This window comes from Miniopterus schreibersii (genome assembly GCF_964146895.1).
Source record: "Miniopterus schreibersii genome assembly, chromosome: 2".
In the NCBI taxonomy this organism is placed as follows: Eukaryota; Metazoa; Chordata; class Mammalia; order Chiroptera; family Miniopteridae; genus Miniopterus; species Miniopterus schreibersii.
Genome location: NC_138102.1, coordinates 25,210,868 through 25,226,824, shown reverse-complemented (window position 1 = coordinate 25,226,824; position 15,957 = coordinate 25,210,868). Strand labels below are relative to the sequence as shown.

The 15,957-nt window shown below is 44.1% G+C and overlaps 1 protein-coding gene across 1 annotated transcript in view; it reads right to left on the bottom strand.

Annotated features, from left to right (window-relative positions):
• Window positions 1–15,957, bottom strand: part of RASA3 (RAS p21 protein activator 3) — a 106,872-nt gene that overhangs the window by 60,982 nt on the left and 29,933 nt on the right. The window contains exon 2 of the mRNA XM_081129779.1: window positions 8,025–8,142. Coding sequence (XP_080985905.1) covers window positions 8,025–8,142 — 118 coding nt within the window. The remainder of the gene's footprint in view (window positions 1–8,024; window positions 8,143–15,957) is intronic.

Here is a 15,957-nt window from a genome sequence, read left to right as displayed (position 1 = left end):
AGGACAGGATGAAGAAATGCATGATGTGCTGCACAGCATCTAGCAGATTTGAAGTGGGGACTGGATGTAGTTAACCCTCCCCCAGGGAAGGAGAGAATCTGAGGTCAGAGGACAGTTTTTGTCCAAATGCTGGGGCTGGACTGACCTGTGAGTTTTTGTCACCTGAGCTAATCACAGCCTGCACTTCAAGGACTCAGCACAAGCACTGGGACTGCAAGACACTTGCAGTGAAGTACTGAAGGGTCCATGGTGGCCGCTGCCAGATAACAGGGATACCGAGGACAGCTGGGGGCCCCAGCATTGCAGGCAGGGCCAGAGGAGCAGGAAGTCAGCACTGGGCAGGTACAGGAGCAGGGCTGGGAAATGCACTCGGGAAGCTGCTTATGCTCATGCTGAAGGGCCAAGATCCAAACTGGACATCTATGCATCAGAACCAGAGCCCACCCACCAACCCCTCTGTGGGCGACATGCAGCCTGTATTTCCTTGCCTGACCCAGCTCTACGGTGTAGCTACATGGCCCAGCTATGCATGGCTCACACCACTGCACGTGGCTCCCAAAATGCCAAGACCTACTGTCCACAGCAGTTCCTTTTCTCTCTCACTCCCCTTGTCTCCCAGATAGAAATCACATGTTCTTACCAACAAATTACAATCAGACCCATCTTTATTAAGGCCTGGTCATGCTTTTTACAGTGACTGAGACAACAATTCTTAGAAGCCTGAGTCACACACTGACCAGTTGTGACAGTAGTAACGTTTCAAACTACAAAAGTAAGGCCCTGAGACAGAAAGAGTGTCAGGAAGGAGCCCAGGGGATGAGAGGGGTGGGCATCCTGTGGGGCAAGCTTTTAGGGTCTCCTACAAAAGGTTCTAACTTGCCCAGGAGAAACCCATTAACTCCAGCATCCTACAAGCCCAGAAACTGCCCAGCCTACAGCTCCCAAAAGGAGAAAGGAAGGGAGCCACCCTAACCCTCCACTCAGAGAGGGCAGATGGGGCAGGAGGGGTGTGAGGGCAAACCTGGCTCCTTCCCCACCCAAGCGCATCCAGCTATGAGCAGACCCTACGGGTACCGGCCACACCTGGCACCACACTGCTAATAAGCCCCAACTGGGCCTGGACCTGGGCCTTGGTGTGCAGTAGGCATCAGTGCTTGTGCAGTGAAAGCAAGCCTGCACTCGCCACCAGCTCAGCTTTCCTGGGAAGTTCTGAGAGAATCCTCACATTCTGACATGAGACAGGCTCCTGTGACTTAGGAAAAACTGAGGGAGACATTGAAGCTGGATGTCAGGCAGAGAATGCTCAGGACACTGCAGGCTCGCCCTGGACCCAGAGGGTCCCTTCAGGCCATCATAAACCCTTCCACTCTCTCTGAAAAGCAATGGAAAAATATCCTCCGGTGAGGGGGGGGGGTAAGATGCAAAAAAAAGAATACTGCGAATCTAAATCATTCCTAGACACGGAAATAACACAGAAGACTCCTTCACCACGCATTGCCCCAGATGCAAATACCCCTTCTCGGAAGACTGGGAGTAAAGGAACAGGAGAGAAGATGTGGCGGTAAAGAGAGGTTCTTACCGACCTCACCCAGCTCTGCCCCCGCTCCTGCACTGAAGCATGGCACTAAGTCTGCGACCCTGTGGTCCAGTGTGAAATGCATAATTCTGTGTAAGAGCGATGTTAACCAGCCCTCTGCCAGAAACTAGCAATAAAGGATAAAAATAAACGCTGTGACGAAAATACACAAGCTCTTCAGAAAATCTGATTTACATAAAGCTACCCAGGAAAATTCTTTTCACAAGACTCACCCATAAAAACAGCATCACAAAGATTATGGTGACCAAAAGTCAGGCCTTCCAGGGAAAACCCAGTGAGGATGTTGTTATCGAACTGGCATCCTGATTCTCTCAGTCATGTAAAGACACTTGAAAGGATGTGTCCCCCATCAGGTCAGGAGCACCCCCAGACTGTGTGGGGATGGATCCCTGCCTGGAGGACCCCTTGACTATGGGGGGAGGGATCCCTGCGGGGAGCACCCCAGGGCTGTGGGGGGAAGGATCCCTGCCTGGAGCACCCCAGGACTGTGGGAGGATGGATCCCTGCCTGGAGCACCCCAATATTATAGGAGACATGTTTTCCCATCTGGAGCACCCCAGGACTGTGAGGGGCATGTTTCCTCACCTGGAGCACCTCAGGACTATGGGAGGGACATGTTTCCCCATCTGGAGCACCCCAGGACTTGTGGGGGCATGGCCCATCTACTCCAACTGATGTGGAATGCCTGAACCAGAGCCTGCATTCATGTCAGAAAGACCTTTTTTTAAACTTTAACTTGAGAAATTATAGAGAAAAGTAAATGTTAGGAGAGAAAATGTTACCTGTATAATCTCTTAATTTCAAACTCAGTGTTTTCTAATTAACAAATTGGTTTTTAGTAAAAACATCTCAGAGCCATGGCTGGTGTGGCTCAGTTGGTTCAGCATCATCCCATGCACCAAAAAGTCACAGGTTCAATTCCCACTAGGGCACATGCCCAGGTTGGGGGCTTGATCCCCAGTAGGGGTCGTGCAGGAGGCAGCAGATCGATGTTTCTCTTCTCTCCCTTTTCCTTACTCTCCCTCTAAAAAAAAAAAAATCAATAAAAACATATTGTAGTCCTAGCTAGTTTGCTCAGTGGTTAGAGCATGGGCCCATGAACTGAAGGGTCCAGGGTCCACTTCTCGTCAAGGGCAAGTACCTTGGTTACAGGCCTGGGCACATGCAAAAGGCAACCAATCGATATGTCTCTCTCACATTGATGTCTCTCTCTCTCTCTCCCCCAGTTCCCACCCCCCACCCTCTCTGAAAGGCAATGGAAAATATATCCTTGGGTGAGGATTTTTTTAAATCTCAGAAAATGAAGTCTGTCTCCCAAACCACATTCCTCTTGTCCTTTCAAATTCTAGCCCCAAATAGCTTCTCTCCTCCTAAAAACTGTGGAGCTGCTGAGGTCTTTCTTGATTTAGTCATATCTACCACACAAGAGTGCTCATTTCTGAGCAATTTGCATCTTTCAGTGTGAGCTAGATACTCTCATGTCAAACCACACGCCCCTTCTAAATCAGAAGAGAGCACCATCCACTTGTAAACAGTCTTTCTCTTGGTAAGTTCTCAGCAAAAATGACAAGTTTGAATTCTATAATTATGCCCATGTCAATAAACGAAGCATTGAGTTAGTTTCTCCTCACTTTGCTCTAGAAAGTAGTCATTTTACTAATTTCTAATTTTATATAAAAAAAGTACATACAAACAAAAGAACAAAAATGCCCACCATAACCCACTACCCTGAGAAAATAATCACATTGACATTTACATTCATACATTCCAGACCATTTTTGGAGCAATCTCAATTTTTAAACAAAAAGGAATCTTACAATGAATACAGCCTTGTAAACTGCCTTTATCACTTAGCAGACATAACCAAACTCTGAGAAAGGTAAACACCATTCCAACCAGAATGTGAGGGGCTGTGAGGGCTCTGCCTTTGGGGAAAGACGAGAAGGGGCAGGGAGTGCCATGCCTTGGTGGCTCAGGCCAGGACCATGTGGTAGGCCCCTTCCCTTCCAGATGGCAACACAAATGGAAACAGGTGATAGGAAGGAGGGAAGGGGCTTCGGGGCTGGACATCAGGTAGGGATCCAGGATGGGCTGTGGGTGGAGGTTCAGCACAGCCTCAATCAGTGCTGCCACTGGGGAGGGGGAGGGTCCGATCAGGAACCTTGGGACAAGCACCTCACTGAGCCAGGAGCCGAGCTTTTAAAAAATATATACTTTGTGTTGATTTTCTGGGGAAAGGTAGGCAATATTATCCTCGCAAGAATCACTTACATGGATAAAAGGAAATGAAAACACTGATATTTTATGGAATATTCTTGCAAATAATTGGCCTAACACAGCATTTAAGAGCTCTTATTTTTAACTCTTCATATAACATCAATATGCCTTTTTTACTAGATAAAACAGCGATTTCTCCCATGATGTAACTTCCCCCTCCCCTGTTTTAGAAGCAGAAGGCGGCCCCTTCCAGGGGAGTCCTCGGATGCTCTAACAGATACACTGTGCAGTTCGGGGAGGGCAGCTGCATGTCAGGCCCATTCCTACCAACCCAATTACATAGAGCCTTTTAGAGTAAACAAATATTTAGTAAACAAATAATGAGTTGCCTTTTAAATGATTAAAAAATGGCTCACTGTCAACATCAGGAAGATATTTCTCCTAGTAGGACAGAAACTTTGCCCCAAATCACTTTCCCAGAGAAGGGACAAAGCCAGGGAGAAAGGGCGCGTTCTCCCAAATGTGTCGCAGCCAATGAGTTCTTTCAAATCGGCAACAGGTGCTCTCTCTCAATCTCCACTCTCCCACGTCAAAAATAAAGAGGAAGGAAAGGAAGGAAAGAATGAGGGCACTTTTGCTAAGATATCCACTTGGTAATTGGTAGTGATGCTGTAGACCAGTTAGTTACTGCTGAGGGACACAGATAGCATGGGCGGAGCCTGGTGTGATTCCAGGAGCAAACTTCTGCTGGGGAAAAGACAAAGAGAAACGTGTGTTTTCCTTCTTCTCACACATTCCGTCTGCACTTAATGCTGAGTCAGAAGACAGACGATACTGAGCAGCAGCTGAGCTCGAGGTCGACCCTTTCCGCCAGAGGCTGTTGGAGGGCTCCTGCTAAAGCACTGCATCCCTCACTTGGACAGAGTGCAAGGCCCTGCCGGCTCTGACGAGCATCCTGCCAGGAAGCTAAGCCCTTAGGCTCTTCTGAGTTCAGAAATCAGATGTAGGGTTTTTGTTTTCTACAGTGGCTTTGCCAAACAAATGATCAAATCTCAAAGGTGATGCTGAGCCTGAAGGAGGCCTGCTGGGGAGCTGCAAGGAGAGGGAGCAGCTACTTTCTTGGAGGCAAAAACTAAACTGTGGGGTGTGGTGGGCTGACAACTTACTGCACTGGTGGCCTGGTCCAGACAGCATCGCCCAACCTTGTCTCTCAGGTCTGTCCATTTCATTCCACTCTTGCAGCAGCCGCCATCTGGTCTGCCTCTTGACTCTGCCCCTCTAATCAAGGCCACTCAAGAATATAAGTGAATCTTACTGCAATTGTCACATATGGCCTCACCACCATCTCTCCCTTCACCTTTGGAATTCCCATGAGACATGTTTAAACATCATTCTATCTCTATGTCTCCTCTAAACCTCTCTTAAACTTTCCATTTCTTTGTGTCTCTGGGGTATAATTCAAATTTACCTTCTAGTTTACCAATTTTCCTTTCAGTTATGTCTAATCAGCTATTGAATTCATCCACTGAGTTTTTCATTGAAATTCTTATGTTCTTCATTTCTGGAAATTCTATTTTGTTCTTTTACAGATTGGCTCTGTCATTCTTTACTGTTTCTTTTCCTGCTCATGTTTTTAATTTTGTCTATTACTTTAAATTCATTAAACTTTGTTAGTTGACATTCTGCAAACTCTGTAGGTCTGATTCTACTGTCTGTTGTTTCTCTTGACAAATGAACACAATTTTTTATTTCCTTATGTTCTTTGTGTATTTTCTCCTCTGAGCTCATGTTTCTTGGAACTTTATATAGAATTCGTTGGGATCTGGATTGAAAAAGATGACTGGATTTGCTTTTAACTGGCATATCACTGCCTCAATAGATATTACAAACTACTGATCCAGGACTAAGTTAATGTATATACATGGGATTGAGATTTTTCTACCACACATGTGGTATAGATTCAAGCTGCAAACTCATAAGAGAAACAGTTTTTGGTTTCAAATGTTCAGCAACAAATGGCACCAGCAATTTTCCTTGCTAACTTCTTTTATAAAGAAGGTTCATTTATCTTCTCCCTTACACTATAGAGTTGAGCTTTGGGGCTACTATGTTGCAAAGCCCATCAGTGGAATAAGGTTTTTGCCTCAATACTAAATGGCCACATACACTCATATTTTTTAAACCATGGAATTATTTTGTGTGGGTTTGTCTGTTTCTTTGCTGTCAGTTTTAAATTTCTGTGAAAGCACCCCTCTCCCTATCTGGCAAATTAAATAAGGCACTCAATAAATATTCATTAAGCTAATGAATAAATTAATAAACAAAAAATAACTAAGTATATTGAAACTATCTATAAGCAAAGTGTGAATGGCCTGGGGTTAGAAGCTCTGATAAGTTGGTAGTATCACCTTAGTGCCTTCGCTAGAGTTAACTGGCTTCTTATGGTAGCGTTTTCGGGGCTACCACCTGATTCTGGCTGTATCACAGCTGATTTCCCAGAAAAGACAGTATTACTGATTCATTTTTTTAATTTAGCTCTCATCCTCCATTTCCTGCTCCGTAAAAACATTTTCTGCTGCCACCAAAACCAGAAACCATGATTTCTATTTCTAAATTTGTCTGAAATATTTTGAAGACAATGGTCCCCATTCCTCAACCTTGCCTAAAAGAGAGATTCCCAAATCTATTCCCTTCCCAGAGACCCCATTCAGCAGGTCTGGGGAAAACCAAGCTTTACAGAGACTGAGAGACTGACAATAATCCTCCAAGTTTATGAACCATGGGCCTCTAACATCAACTAAACACAGAAAGGACTTTTCTTACATTAGGCGAACAGAAATAACCCTTGAAGGTTACAGTAACCTCATCATCTCCAGTGCCATCTTATCATCAACCCAAAGCCACACTTGACCCCTGACAAATTCCTCAGACTTTTCTTTTTTTTTTCTTCAGGAAAGTATTTCAGAGAATCTGGAGTATGCATTAAAATAACACAACTGTAATAGCTTAGTCTCAGGAGGAGCCTTGCCAGTGTTGGTGGCAATGGTGCAGATGGAGAATGAAATGTGTCTCCACGTTTCAGGGGCAGGAGATCCTTAGCAGTTTTCTAAAAATTAAATTCACTAAGTCATTGGAATGCTTTGTTTGTTCCCACTTAGAAGTAGCAACATGCAAGGATATAATTCATCTGCTAAAAATGTTCTCAAATTCAAAATAGCTGTTTGGACAGACCCACACAAACCATAATTCTAAACCCGAAGGTGGAGTCGCTGGCTGCACAGGGATTCTTCACCCCATCAACCACTTCATATAAACAGCATGCACAGGCCCCACTCTGGCTTTGGTGTGCTTCCCCCAGACTGCAAACCATTCACACACTCACACACTCACACACACACACTCCACGATTTGCTAACGCGTATGTAACAAGATGTTCTGCTGCCTCACTGTTAGCATTTCTGGTTTCTCTTCCCATCCCCTATAGGCCATCATTTCCTGTCCCCAGGGGTGTGGAAGTTGTTAGATATGCAAATCATGACCCCACCCCAGACATCCTGGGGCAGACATCTGTTTTTAATAAGCCCTCCAAGTGATTTTTAGGCAAGTTAACATTGAGAAGCACTAATGTTTTTATTATACAGCAAACATCTCGGCCTTAAGATCTGTTAGAATCTGCTCTTTCTTACCTGACCCATCTTCCTCACCTGGCCCCTGTCTTCCTCAAATTCTATCAACAAATGTTTCCTAGGTCTCCTACCTCAGTGAATAGTTACTTCCATGGCTATCTTGGGCATGCCTCTCTAGATAAATTTAAAGGAAGGTGGTAAAAAAAAAAAAAAAAAAAGCTTTCCAAATATTTACCCACTCAAATCTTTGATTTGTACTCTTCCGTTGCAGTATACACTTTCCAGTTCATCTCTAATAAGAATTGTCTCCGAGGCAAATAAACAGTTACATATGTGTGATGTGTTCCTTTATGCTGGCCAGTCCTGGCCATCACGAGATCATGAGCATCTGGGGAATATCAATTCACCACTGAGGATGGAAGCTCAGGCTATAACTGCCCTGTAAGCCAGAGCCCATGTGAACATTTCCTAATCCTCACTTAAACGAAACAACACAGAAGATGGCAAGATGCCATATGTGTTCAGGATATTTTTCATACAGAATAAAATTTGTAAGTATCAAATAAAGCAAGAGCAGACATTACCAGAGTGATTTCTCCACGATTTTGGTCCTGAAAACCTCCTCTTGGTCCAGGTTCACGGTGCAATAGCAATCTCGCATCTTGTTTGGCCCCGGGTAAGTGGGAAGATTTTTGGCTTCACCTAAAAAGCAAGTGTAAATACGTCATCAACATAGCATAGAATTATTTGGTCCCCTCGCTAATCACAGATACGTTTCCAGATAATGGATTTATTTCAGATCAAGGCACCTGCTTTTACTTTTACATTCGGTAGGTCTTTATAAGGTCTTGGTTTTCTTGCTACCGCTAGTCAAAATATTGACTAAAATACCATTTGCACTGTTAAAAATGCAAGGTACCCTACACATTAACCTCTAAAACAAATTGATAAAAGTAGGAATCCATCAGCCTAGGAATTAAAGATTCTTTGTTTTGTTTTACTCACATTAGTCCTTTTAGTTTTTTTAATGTTTAAATTACAGTAAGATATATATAAGTTAAAATTAGTCATCTTTAAGTGTACAGTTCAGTAGTGTTAGGTATATCCCCACTGTTGTGCAACCAATCTCTAGAACTTTTCCATCTTGCAAAACAAAACTCTGTACCCACTAAACAACAATTCCCCATTTCCTCCTTCCCCCTCCTCCAGGCAACCACCCTTCTACTTTTTGTTTCTCTGAATCTGGCCACTCTAGAAACTTCATAGAAGTAGAATCACATAGTATCTGTCCTTCTGTCTCTGACTTATTTGACTAAGATTAATGTCCTCAAGGTTCATCCATGCTATGGCGTGTGTCAGAATCTCGTTCCTTTTCAAGGCTAAATCATATTCCATTGTATGTATAGGCCACATTTTGCTTAACCATTCGACCCCCAGGTCCCTTTTATTTTGAATTTAATTTGATAAAATTAGATCAAAGTCGGGGCAATAATTAAGGAGAAGGACTCTTTTATTGATGAGAATAAACTATTAACTACAGCTGTTTAAAATGCAGAGTGATTAACCAGTTAGGAAAAAGTCAAGAAAGAGAGAGCTGCTCTAGGTTGATGTCTCCCTCCCACAAGCCCCTTCCTCACATGGAAGCCCTATAGCATCGAAGCGCATTTGGAGGAAAGGAAGAAAGCCAGCTTGCCCGGCCACAAAAATGTCCAACGATGTCACAACTGCCTGTTTGACCCTGGGTCTGACTAGAAATCATTATCAAAACCACAATCGCTAGCAACCTCTGCTAGAAGCTCAGAGCAAGCATGAAGGGCTTGTCCAAACAGGCCTGTTTACTGGTGAACAGGAATAAATGAGAGGTGGCTTTCAACCTGGACGGCGGATGCCCAGGTGAAGTCCACTACATGGAAGAAATGCCTCAAACAAGCTGTCACCTCCCAGAGTCTTCTTTGTCACCAAGTCATTTCAGTTCTAAAAATGCCAGGCCGTGCCCAGCTGGGAGTGGCTCAGTGGTTGAGCATCGACCTAGGATACAGGTGATCAGGGTTCGATCCCCGGTCAGGGCACATGCCCGGGTTGTGGGCTGCAGCCGATCAATGACTCTCTCATCATTGATGTTTCTATCTCTCTCTCTCCCTCTCCCTTCCTCTCTCTGAAATCAATAAAGATTTTTTTTTTTTTAAATAAAAATGCCTGGCCGTGGGCATTCATGGGCACCAGACCCAGCACTAGATAGAGAAGTTAAGTCTGAGCTCCCAGCACCATGTCAACAACAGCTCAGGCATATGTTGATAATACCTGTTAATACCACTGAGGGCCAACCTACCTCACTCTTGTTAAAGCTGAAAACAACAACAACAAAAAGCAACAACAGAAACCAAACCAAAACTAGAGTAGAAATTCCTCTAACTCCATCCTCAGAGTTCAGTGCTGTTCCCTCAGCATCAAATCCACCCGGTATAGCCACACCTTCTTTTGCATAACCCAACAAAAACATACATTATAACTTGGGGAAATCAGCACATTTGAAAAGATGTCCGTTTGCACGCTGGCATGCCAGAACTTCCAAAGGGCAGAGATCAACTCAATTTGTTTGAAGCTTTTCTTTTTTAACTTTTCATTAATATTATTACTTGAGACCAGGTAGAGCAGCTAAAAGTTAGCAGAAGTCATTCAATAACTGAGTAGATGTTTTCTGTGCCAATAAATCTTATTTCTGATGCACCAAGGTGTTTTTTAGGATTTCCAACAGTACCAGTAGTAATCTGTGCATGTGGTCATTTCTCCGGGCCTCAGTTTCCCCAACTGTAAAAGAATGAGCTCTCCAAGGCCCCTCTAGCACTGAGACGCTTCTAAAAGGTTCCAGAAATTTTTCTTTCTCATCAAAAAACCATCGATGGCTATCAGTTGGCAAAGAATAAGAAATAACAAAAGTCTTCTTACAGCCAGTATTATCCTTAAAACATCTTAACATTACGCTTCCTTCCGGAATGTGTCATTTTTACATGAATTGAGCAAATGAAAACATGGCCAATCTGGTAAGAAGCATTTGAATCCAAGCTAAGCTTCAAGTAAGTTGTTAAATGTCAAAAGAAAGATTCTCTAAAGGCTTCTGGCAGATGTGAAAGGTCATATGTGCACATGCATATGCATGCAGAAGGAGTGATGAACTCATAGACAAGAAAGGGTGGACGTGACTCCATGGGTATCTCGACAGGGAGGGGGAGAGGGAAGGTACCAGGAGGAGACACAGGTTTCCCGATGACTATTCCGTCCACTGAGGGGACCCGAATGGGCAGCCACAGGACACACACCAAGCCCGACATGGGGCCTGTCAGTCTTCCAGTTCTGTTTCTGGAACTGATCATTTTTGCAGTGTTCACAAATCTTCTGTTTTTAAAATATGTTTTTATTGATTTCAGAGAGAGGAAGGGAGAGGAAGAGACAGAAACATTAATGATGAGTCATTGATCGGCCCCTGCATGTCCCCTACTGGAGATTAAACCGAAAACTCAGGCATGTGCCCTGACTGGGAATCAAACCGTGACCTCCCGGTTCATAGGTCGACGCTCAACCACTGAGCCACACTGGCCAGGCTGTTCATAACTTTTTAACCTCAAGCCAGCCTGACTTTACTGACTTTCCTGCCACCTGTCACCTTTATGATATGAATTAAGGCTTATCATATTTCCCTTTGAAAATTATTTTTTGCAACAAATGAGATATTTAGCTGCAAGTCCCTGTGTTTCTTAAAAGGAAAAAAAAATACTTTATTGAAAGTCTAAGGGAGATGGTCATTGTGGAAAAAACAGAACCGGGATTTTGTTCCTGTTCATTCTCCAAAGAACCTCAGAACACAAGCAATAGTAGCTGACACTTCTCTTCACGGTGGGGACTGTCTGGATAAAAGAAAGAAGAGCTTTCTCTGAACAACAGAGGCTTAAAAATATGAAAATGCTGAATTATATTGTTCTGGTATGAATGCAGTCTCATCCACATTCCTCCCACCCTACAGGCTCCCAATCTGGACTGTTAGAGAAACATCCTGGTTGCTATGACAATGGCAACACCAGAAAGCCAGTTGGTCGACCTGTGCCAACATTAATAAACCACTCAGACCAGGAGGGTTGGGAGCAGCAGCCAGCACCCCGCCCTGGGCCATGTAATCTGCCCAGGGTCCTTACAGTTGAGGACCCCACCGAAAAGGGCCGAGAATGAGTTACCCCCAAGCCTCTGCTTGGAGACCTACAGCAGAGCGAGGGGGCGTGTCCCAGCTCTCAGGGGTTGTTTCACCTCAACCACTCAAAACAGATGTTTCTTCCATGTTGATCATTTATGCCAAAGACTAGAGGTTGATTCCCTTCCTAACTACATATTATGGGTCTTTTTGTCTCTCTCAGAGAAAAAACTTTTTTTTCCTGGTAAGTAGAGATATTTATATAACAACATAAAGCTGGCCCTGGTATACAGTAAGTGCTGACTTATTTGTTTCATGAATGAATGACTAAATGACAAGGTAAAAAAGAAATCAACTCTGGTTTCATTCTAAGTGAGCAAGTAATCATTTTCATGTGACTCCTCCTATTAACTACATCTCTAAAATTTACTGTTTACCCAACCAGAACTATCCATCTGTAGATTTGATAAAGACAGCAAATTTGGTATGTGACATAATCCCTGAACACCTAATTTACTAACAGAAGTAAAAGGCAGCACTTAAAAAAAACAGTAACATAAACAGTGCTGAAACAGCAAGCCCTGATTTCCAATGACAGGAATCAGGCAATGGGTAAGGAAAGCAAAGGTTAGGCTCTGAAACTGTCATCATCCCTGACCGGTGATAATTCCTGTGTACGCTCTCCGGAAACCAGCCAGAAAAACCCAAACCTGCAGCAGCTGGGTCTCCAGCTTGACCTGGGGAGAGGGCAGAGCCAGGTGTGAATGCCCATGCCTCACTAGAGGGGCCGTGGGAGGTCTCAGTGCCACCTCTAGGAAGCCCCCTGCCTGTCCTGAAGGCTGGCTTCCCTGGAGGGCACTCAGGAACAATGCCCTCTATGTCCAGAGAGGGGATGTCAGACACCAGGCACCCTGGAGTAAACAGCAACAGCTCAAACTCATGTCACCTCTAAGGGGGTCTGATCTTGTTTGCTGCCCTCCAGCACCCAGCATGAAGGCCAGTGTGCTCTCACCAAACCCGCAGAGGGGAAGGATGGAGGAAGGGATGAAGGAGGCATTGGGAGGGAAGGGTGAGGGGTCAGGTCAAGGGCTCTAACTGACAAAGCACCATTCTTCCAGCTGGAAGCCTGGGGCCAACACCAACAGAACCGCCTGGGAGCTGGAAGCTGGAAGCATACTTCCCAGATGTGCTGGAATCTATCAGACTTCTGTGCAACTCTGGCACTTTGCTCTTTCCTACTTAAGTATGGTTTTCAACTCAACTACAGACCAACCTCACTAAATAATACATAAATAGGTCTGTGAGTCCAGTGCACTAGTCCCGTAAGAGCAAACCCCTCCCAGCCCAGAGGCCTCCATGTATGGAAGCAGACATGTGGAAGAAGGACCTCTCCTAATGCTCCCCATCTCTAGGCAGGCCTTCATTCATTCTGATTTAGAACACAAACGGGTCTACAAATTCTGGTAGCCACTATAGCTTATTATAACAAAATAAAAGTCTAACTCCCCAAAGAGATTATTTTCATGATTAAAAATTCTATTTCCTTGAATATATTTTTGGCTGCCTTGCTATTTTAGCCCTTGATATTAAATAGAACAAAACTCCATAAAACCAGATGAGATTGGATTTCTAAATCAAGTTATAAACAGCCTCTTCTGCATACTGATTTAGAAGTCTGTAAAACTCCATGTTGAGCTGCCTGGATGCCCACAGGGCATCACCAACCACCATCACAAACACAGCAGACATCTGCTCTCACGAGGAGGACATACAGGAATAGTGAGTTACATACGTTTCGGATTTCCTCCAGTTTCCAAAAAGGATAGGTAACACGCTACAATATAAAAGACAAGTATACAATAAGGAAATTAAACTGGAAACTGAAAGTTTAAAATATTGTAAAAGGAAGGAAAATTACATCTATCCATCCCCAAAGTGTGTGACTTAGTGATCGATTGAGCGCTGAGTTTCCTAGTAGCTAAGGTACAAATGGAAATACAGTGAAACAGGTAATCCTCATAATTTGTTTGAAAATGAAACACACCAACCTTTCTACAGCAACCCCGTTGCTGGAAGCCTTACACAGGAGACATTAAATGATGGACTGGGCATGTAAAAGATGCAGAGACATGCTCCATGTGGCTACTTCTTGTTCTGTCCATCAGGAGAAGTGGGTGGATCACATGAATTACAAACCCCATGAAAACAGTTCTCATCAGAGGAGGTGGGTGCTCACCAAGGAGGAGCCACTTTCCACTGCCCCATATGACTCAAAGCAAGATCCTCACACTCTGGACAAATTCCAACTGGCATTTCCACTCCTAACACCTCATCTCACAACCATGCCTGACCCCGTCTGCCCCGTGCCTCAGCTCCTCAGAGTGCTGGTCTTTCTGCCAAGGTGCAACTGCCCTAGAGGTTCCCATCTTCTCCCACAAGTGGGGTCACCTTGAGTAATGGGAACTTCTGACTAGGTAGACAGCACTGTGACAGGCTGCAAGTGGGAGAGAAGGTAAGGGGAGCAAAGATCTGTGGCAACTCTGTAACCACAAAATGTATGGCTGGCACCCATACACCTGGCTCCCTGGGACACTGTGCAGGCCACACTCATGCAGCTTTAGAACTGTGGTCCCCTCCCTGAACACCCCAGTCTTGTGTACTCCCTAAAGCGTCTCCTCCTCCCTCCTCCACTCTCCCAGCTACATTCTGGGCCGTCCCAATTAATGTCACTTATGCTAATGTTCCTTGAAGAGCCATGTGCCAGGTCAGTCATTAAAATTTGGTGGAGCACCTCCAATGTCTCTCTGCTTTCATGGAATGATCATAATTGTGCTATGACGGGAATGGAGTTGGGGGATGAAAAGTAAAAGAAAGTGCATTTTAGGCTCCCAAATAAGAAACAAAAGCCTAAGGCACTAAGAATGGCAGATGGAAAATCATCCACTTCTCCATTTTCAGATTAATCTTATATACAACAGCATGTCCCCAGAATTATTTAGATCTTCAGTTCTGAATTTAATTCAACCTATTTGGCACCAAAAACACACAAACATTTACTAACATTGCTCTTTCACATAAAATCTGGTATTTTCCCATTGGTAAAAAATGCATGCTCTATTCTCTTGTGCTTTTCCAATTAGGCTAGAAATGAAAATAGTGTTCTTGATAATAACTCAATCCTGAAATAAAAACTGTAAAATTAAGTCAAGAAAAGGAATAAAGAAACAACTAGTTTCCTTTTACTTTTTAAAATGTTGTGCTGTAGGGGCCGTTTTTATTCCTTGGATACCAAAATTTAGTGTCTCTGTTTATAAAATATTTTTTCACCTAATGGTCTATTTTCTATCTATTGGCTATTAAGACCAGAAAAGAGCAAGAAGGCCGTCAACAATGCAGGCATTTATTGCTAAGGTGAGGATATTATGGAAACTTCTGGACCCCTGGAAACTATAAGCACTCCCCGACAGGCCCTGGGCCCTCCCCAGAGCAAGACTCAAGGGCAGGGAGGCTATCTCCACATTGAGCATTGTGCACCTGGACAGTAAACAAGAGGTGCCAATAAGTGCAGATCACACAAAACAGAAAACGGGGTCTGCGGGGTGCCGCCAGGGCTACAGGGAACCTCAGACTGGGAATACTTTTCACTAGACACTTCCACCTGATACTGTGACCCAAAGAAGAAGCAGGAAAAGGGCAGAATGCCTGATGAACACCTGAGTGAATACCTTGGAAATCGCCCTGGAGAAGCAGTGGGCCAACACCTGGGCTACCACCTGGCGAGCACCTGGGAGTAGACACCAGTCCCACACGGCCACAGCCACAGCCACACCCACAGTGGTCATTTTCTCCGCTAGAGGTATTATTATACATTTGCTTGTGTGTGCATGTCTGTGTATCTGTGTATTTTGATTGCTTTTTTGACGGCTTTATTAAGACAGGATCAGCATACCATAATATTCACCCATTTGAAGTGTACAATTTAATGTTTTTTAATATACTCACAGAATTGTGCAACTATCACCACAATCAATGTTAGAACATTTTTGTCCCCGCCACAAGAAATCTATTTGCTCTCATGTCCCCTTTCCTCTTCCCCCAGGCCCTGGGAACTACTAATCTACTTTCTATCTCTAGATTTGCCTATTCCGGGTATTTCATACAAACAGAATCATAGAATATGTGATCTTCTGAGTCTGACCTCTTTCACTCAGCATGTTTTCTAGGTTCGCACACACTGTAGCATGTGTCAGGACTCGGTTCCTTTCACGGCTGGATAATATTCCATTGTGGGAATGTCGCATGGTCTGTTCATCCATTCTTCAGTTGATGGACATTTG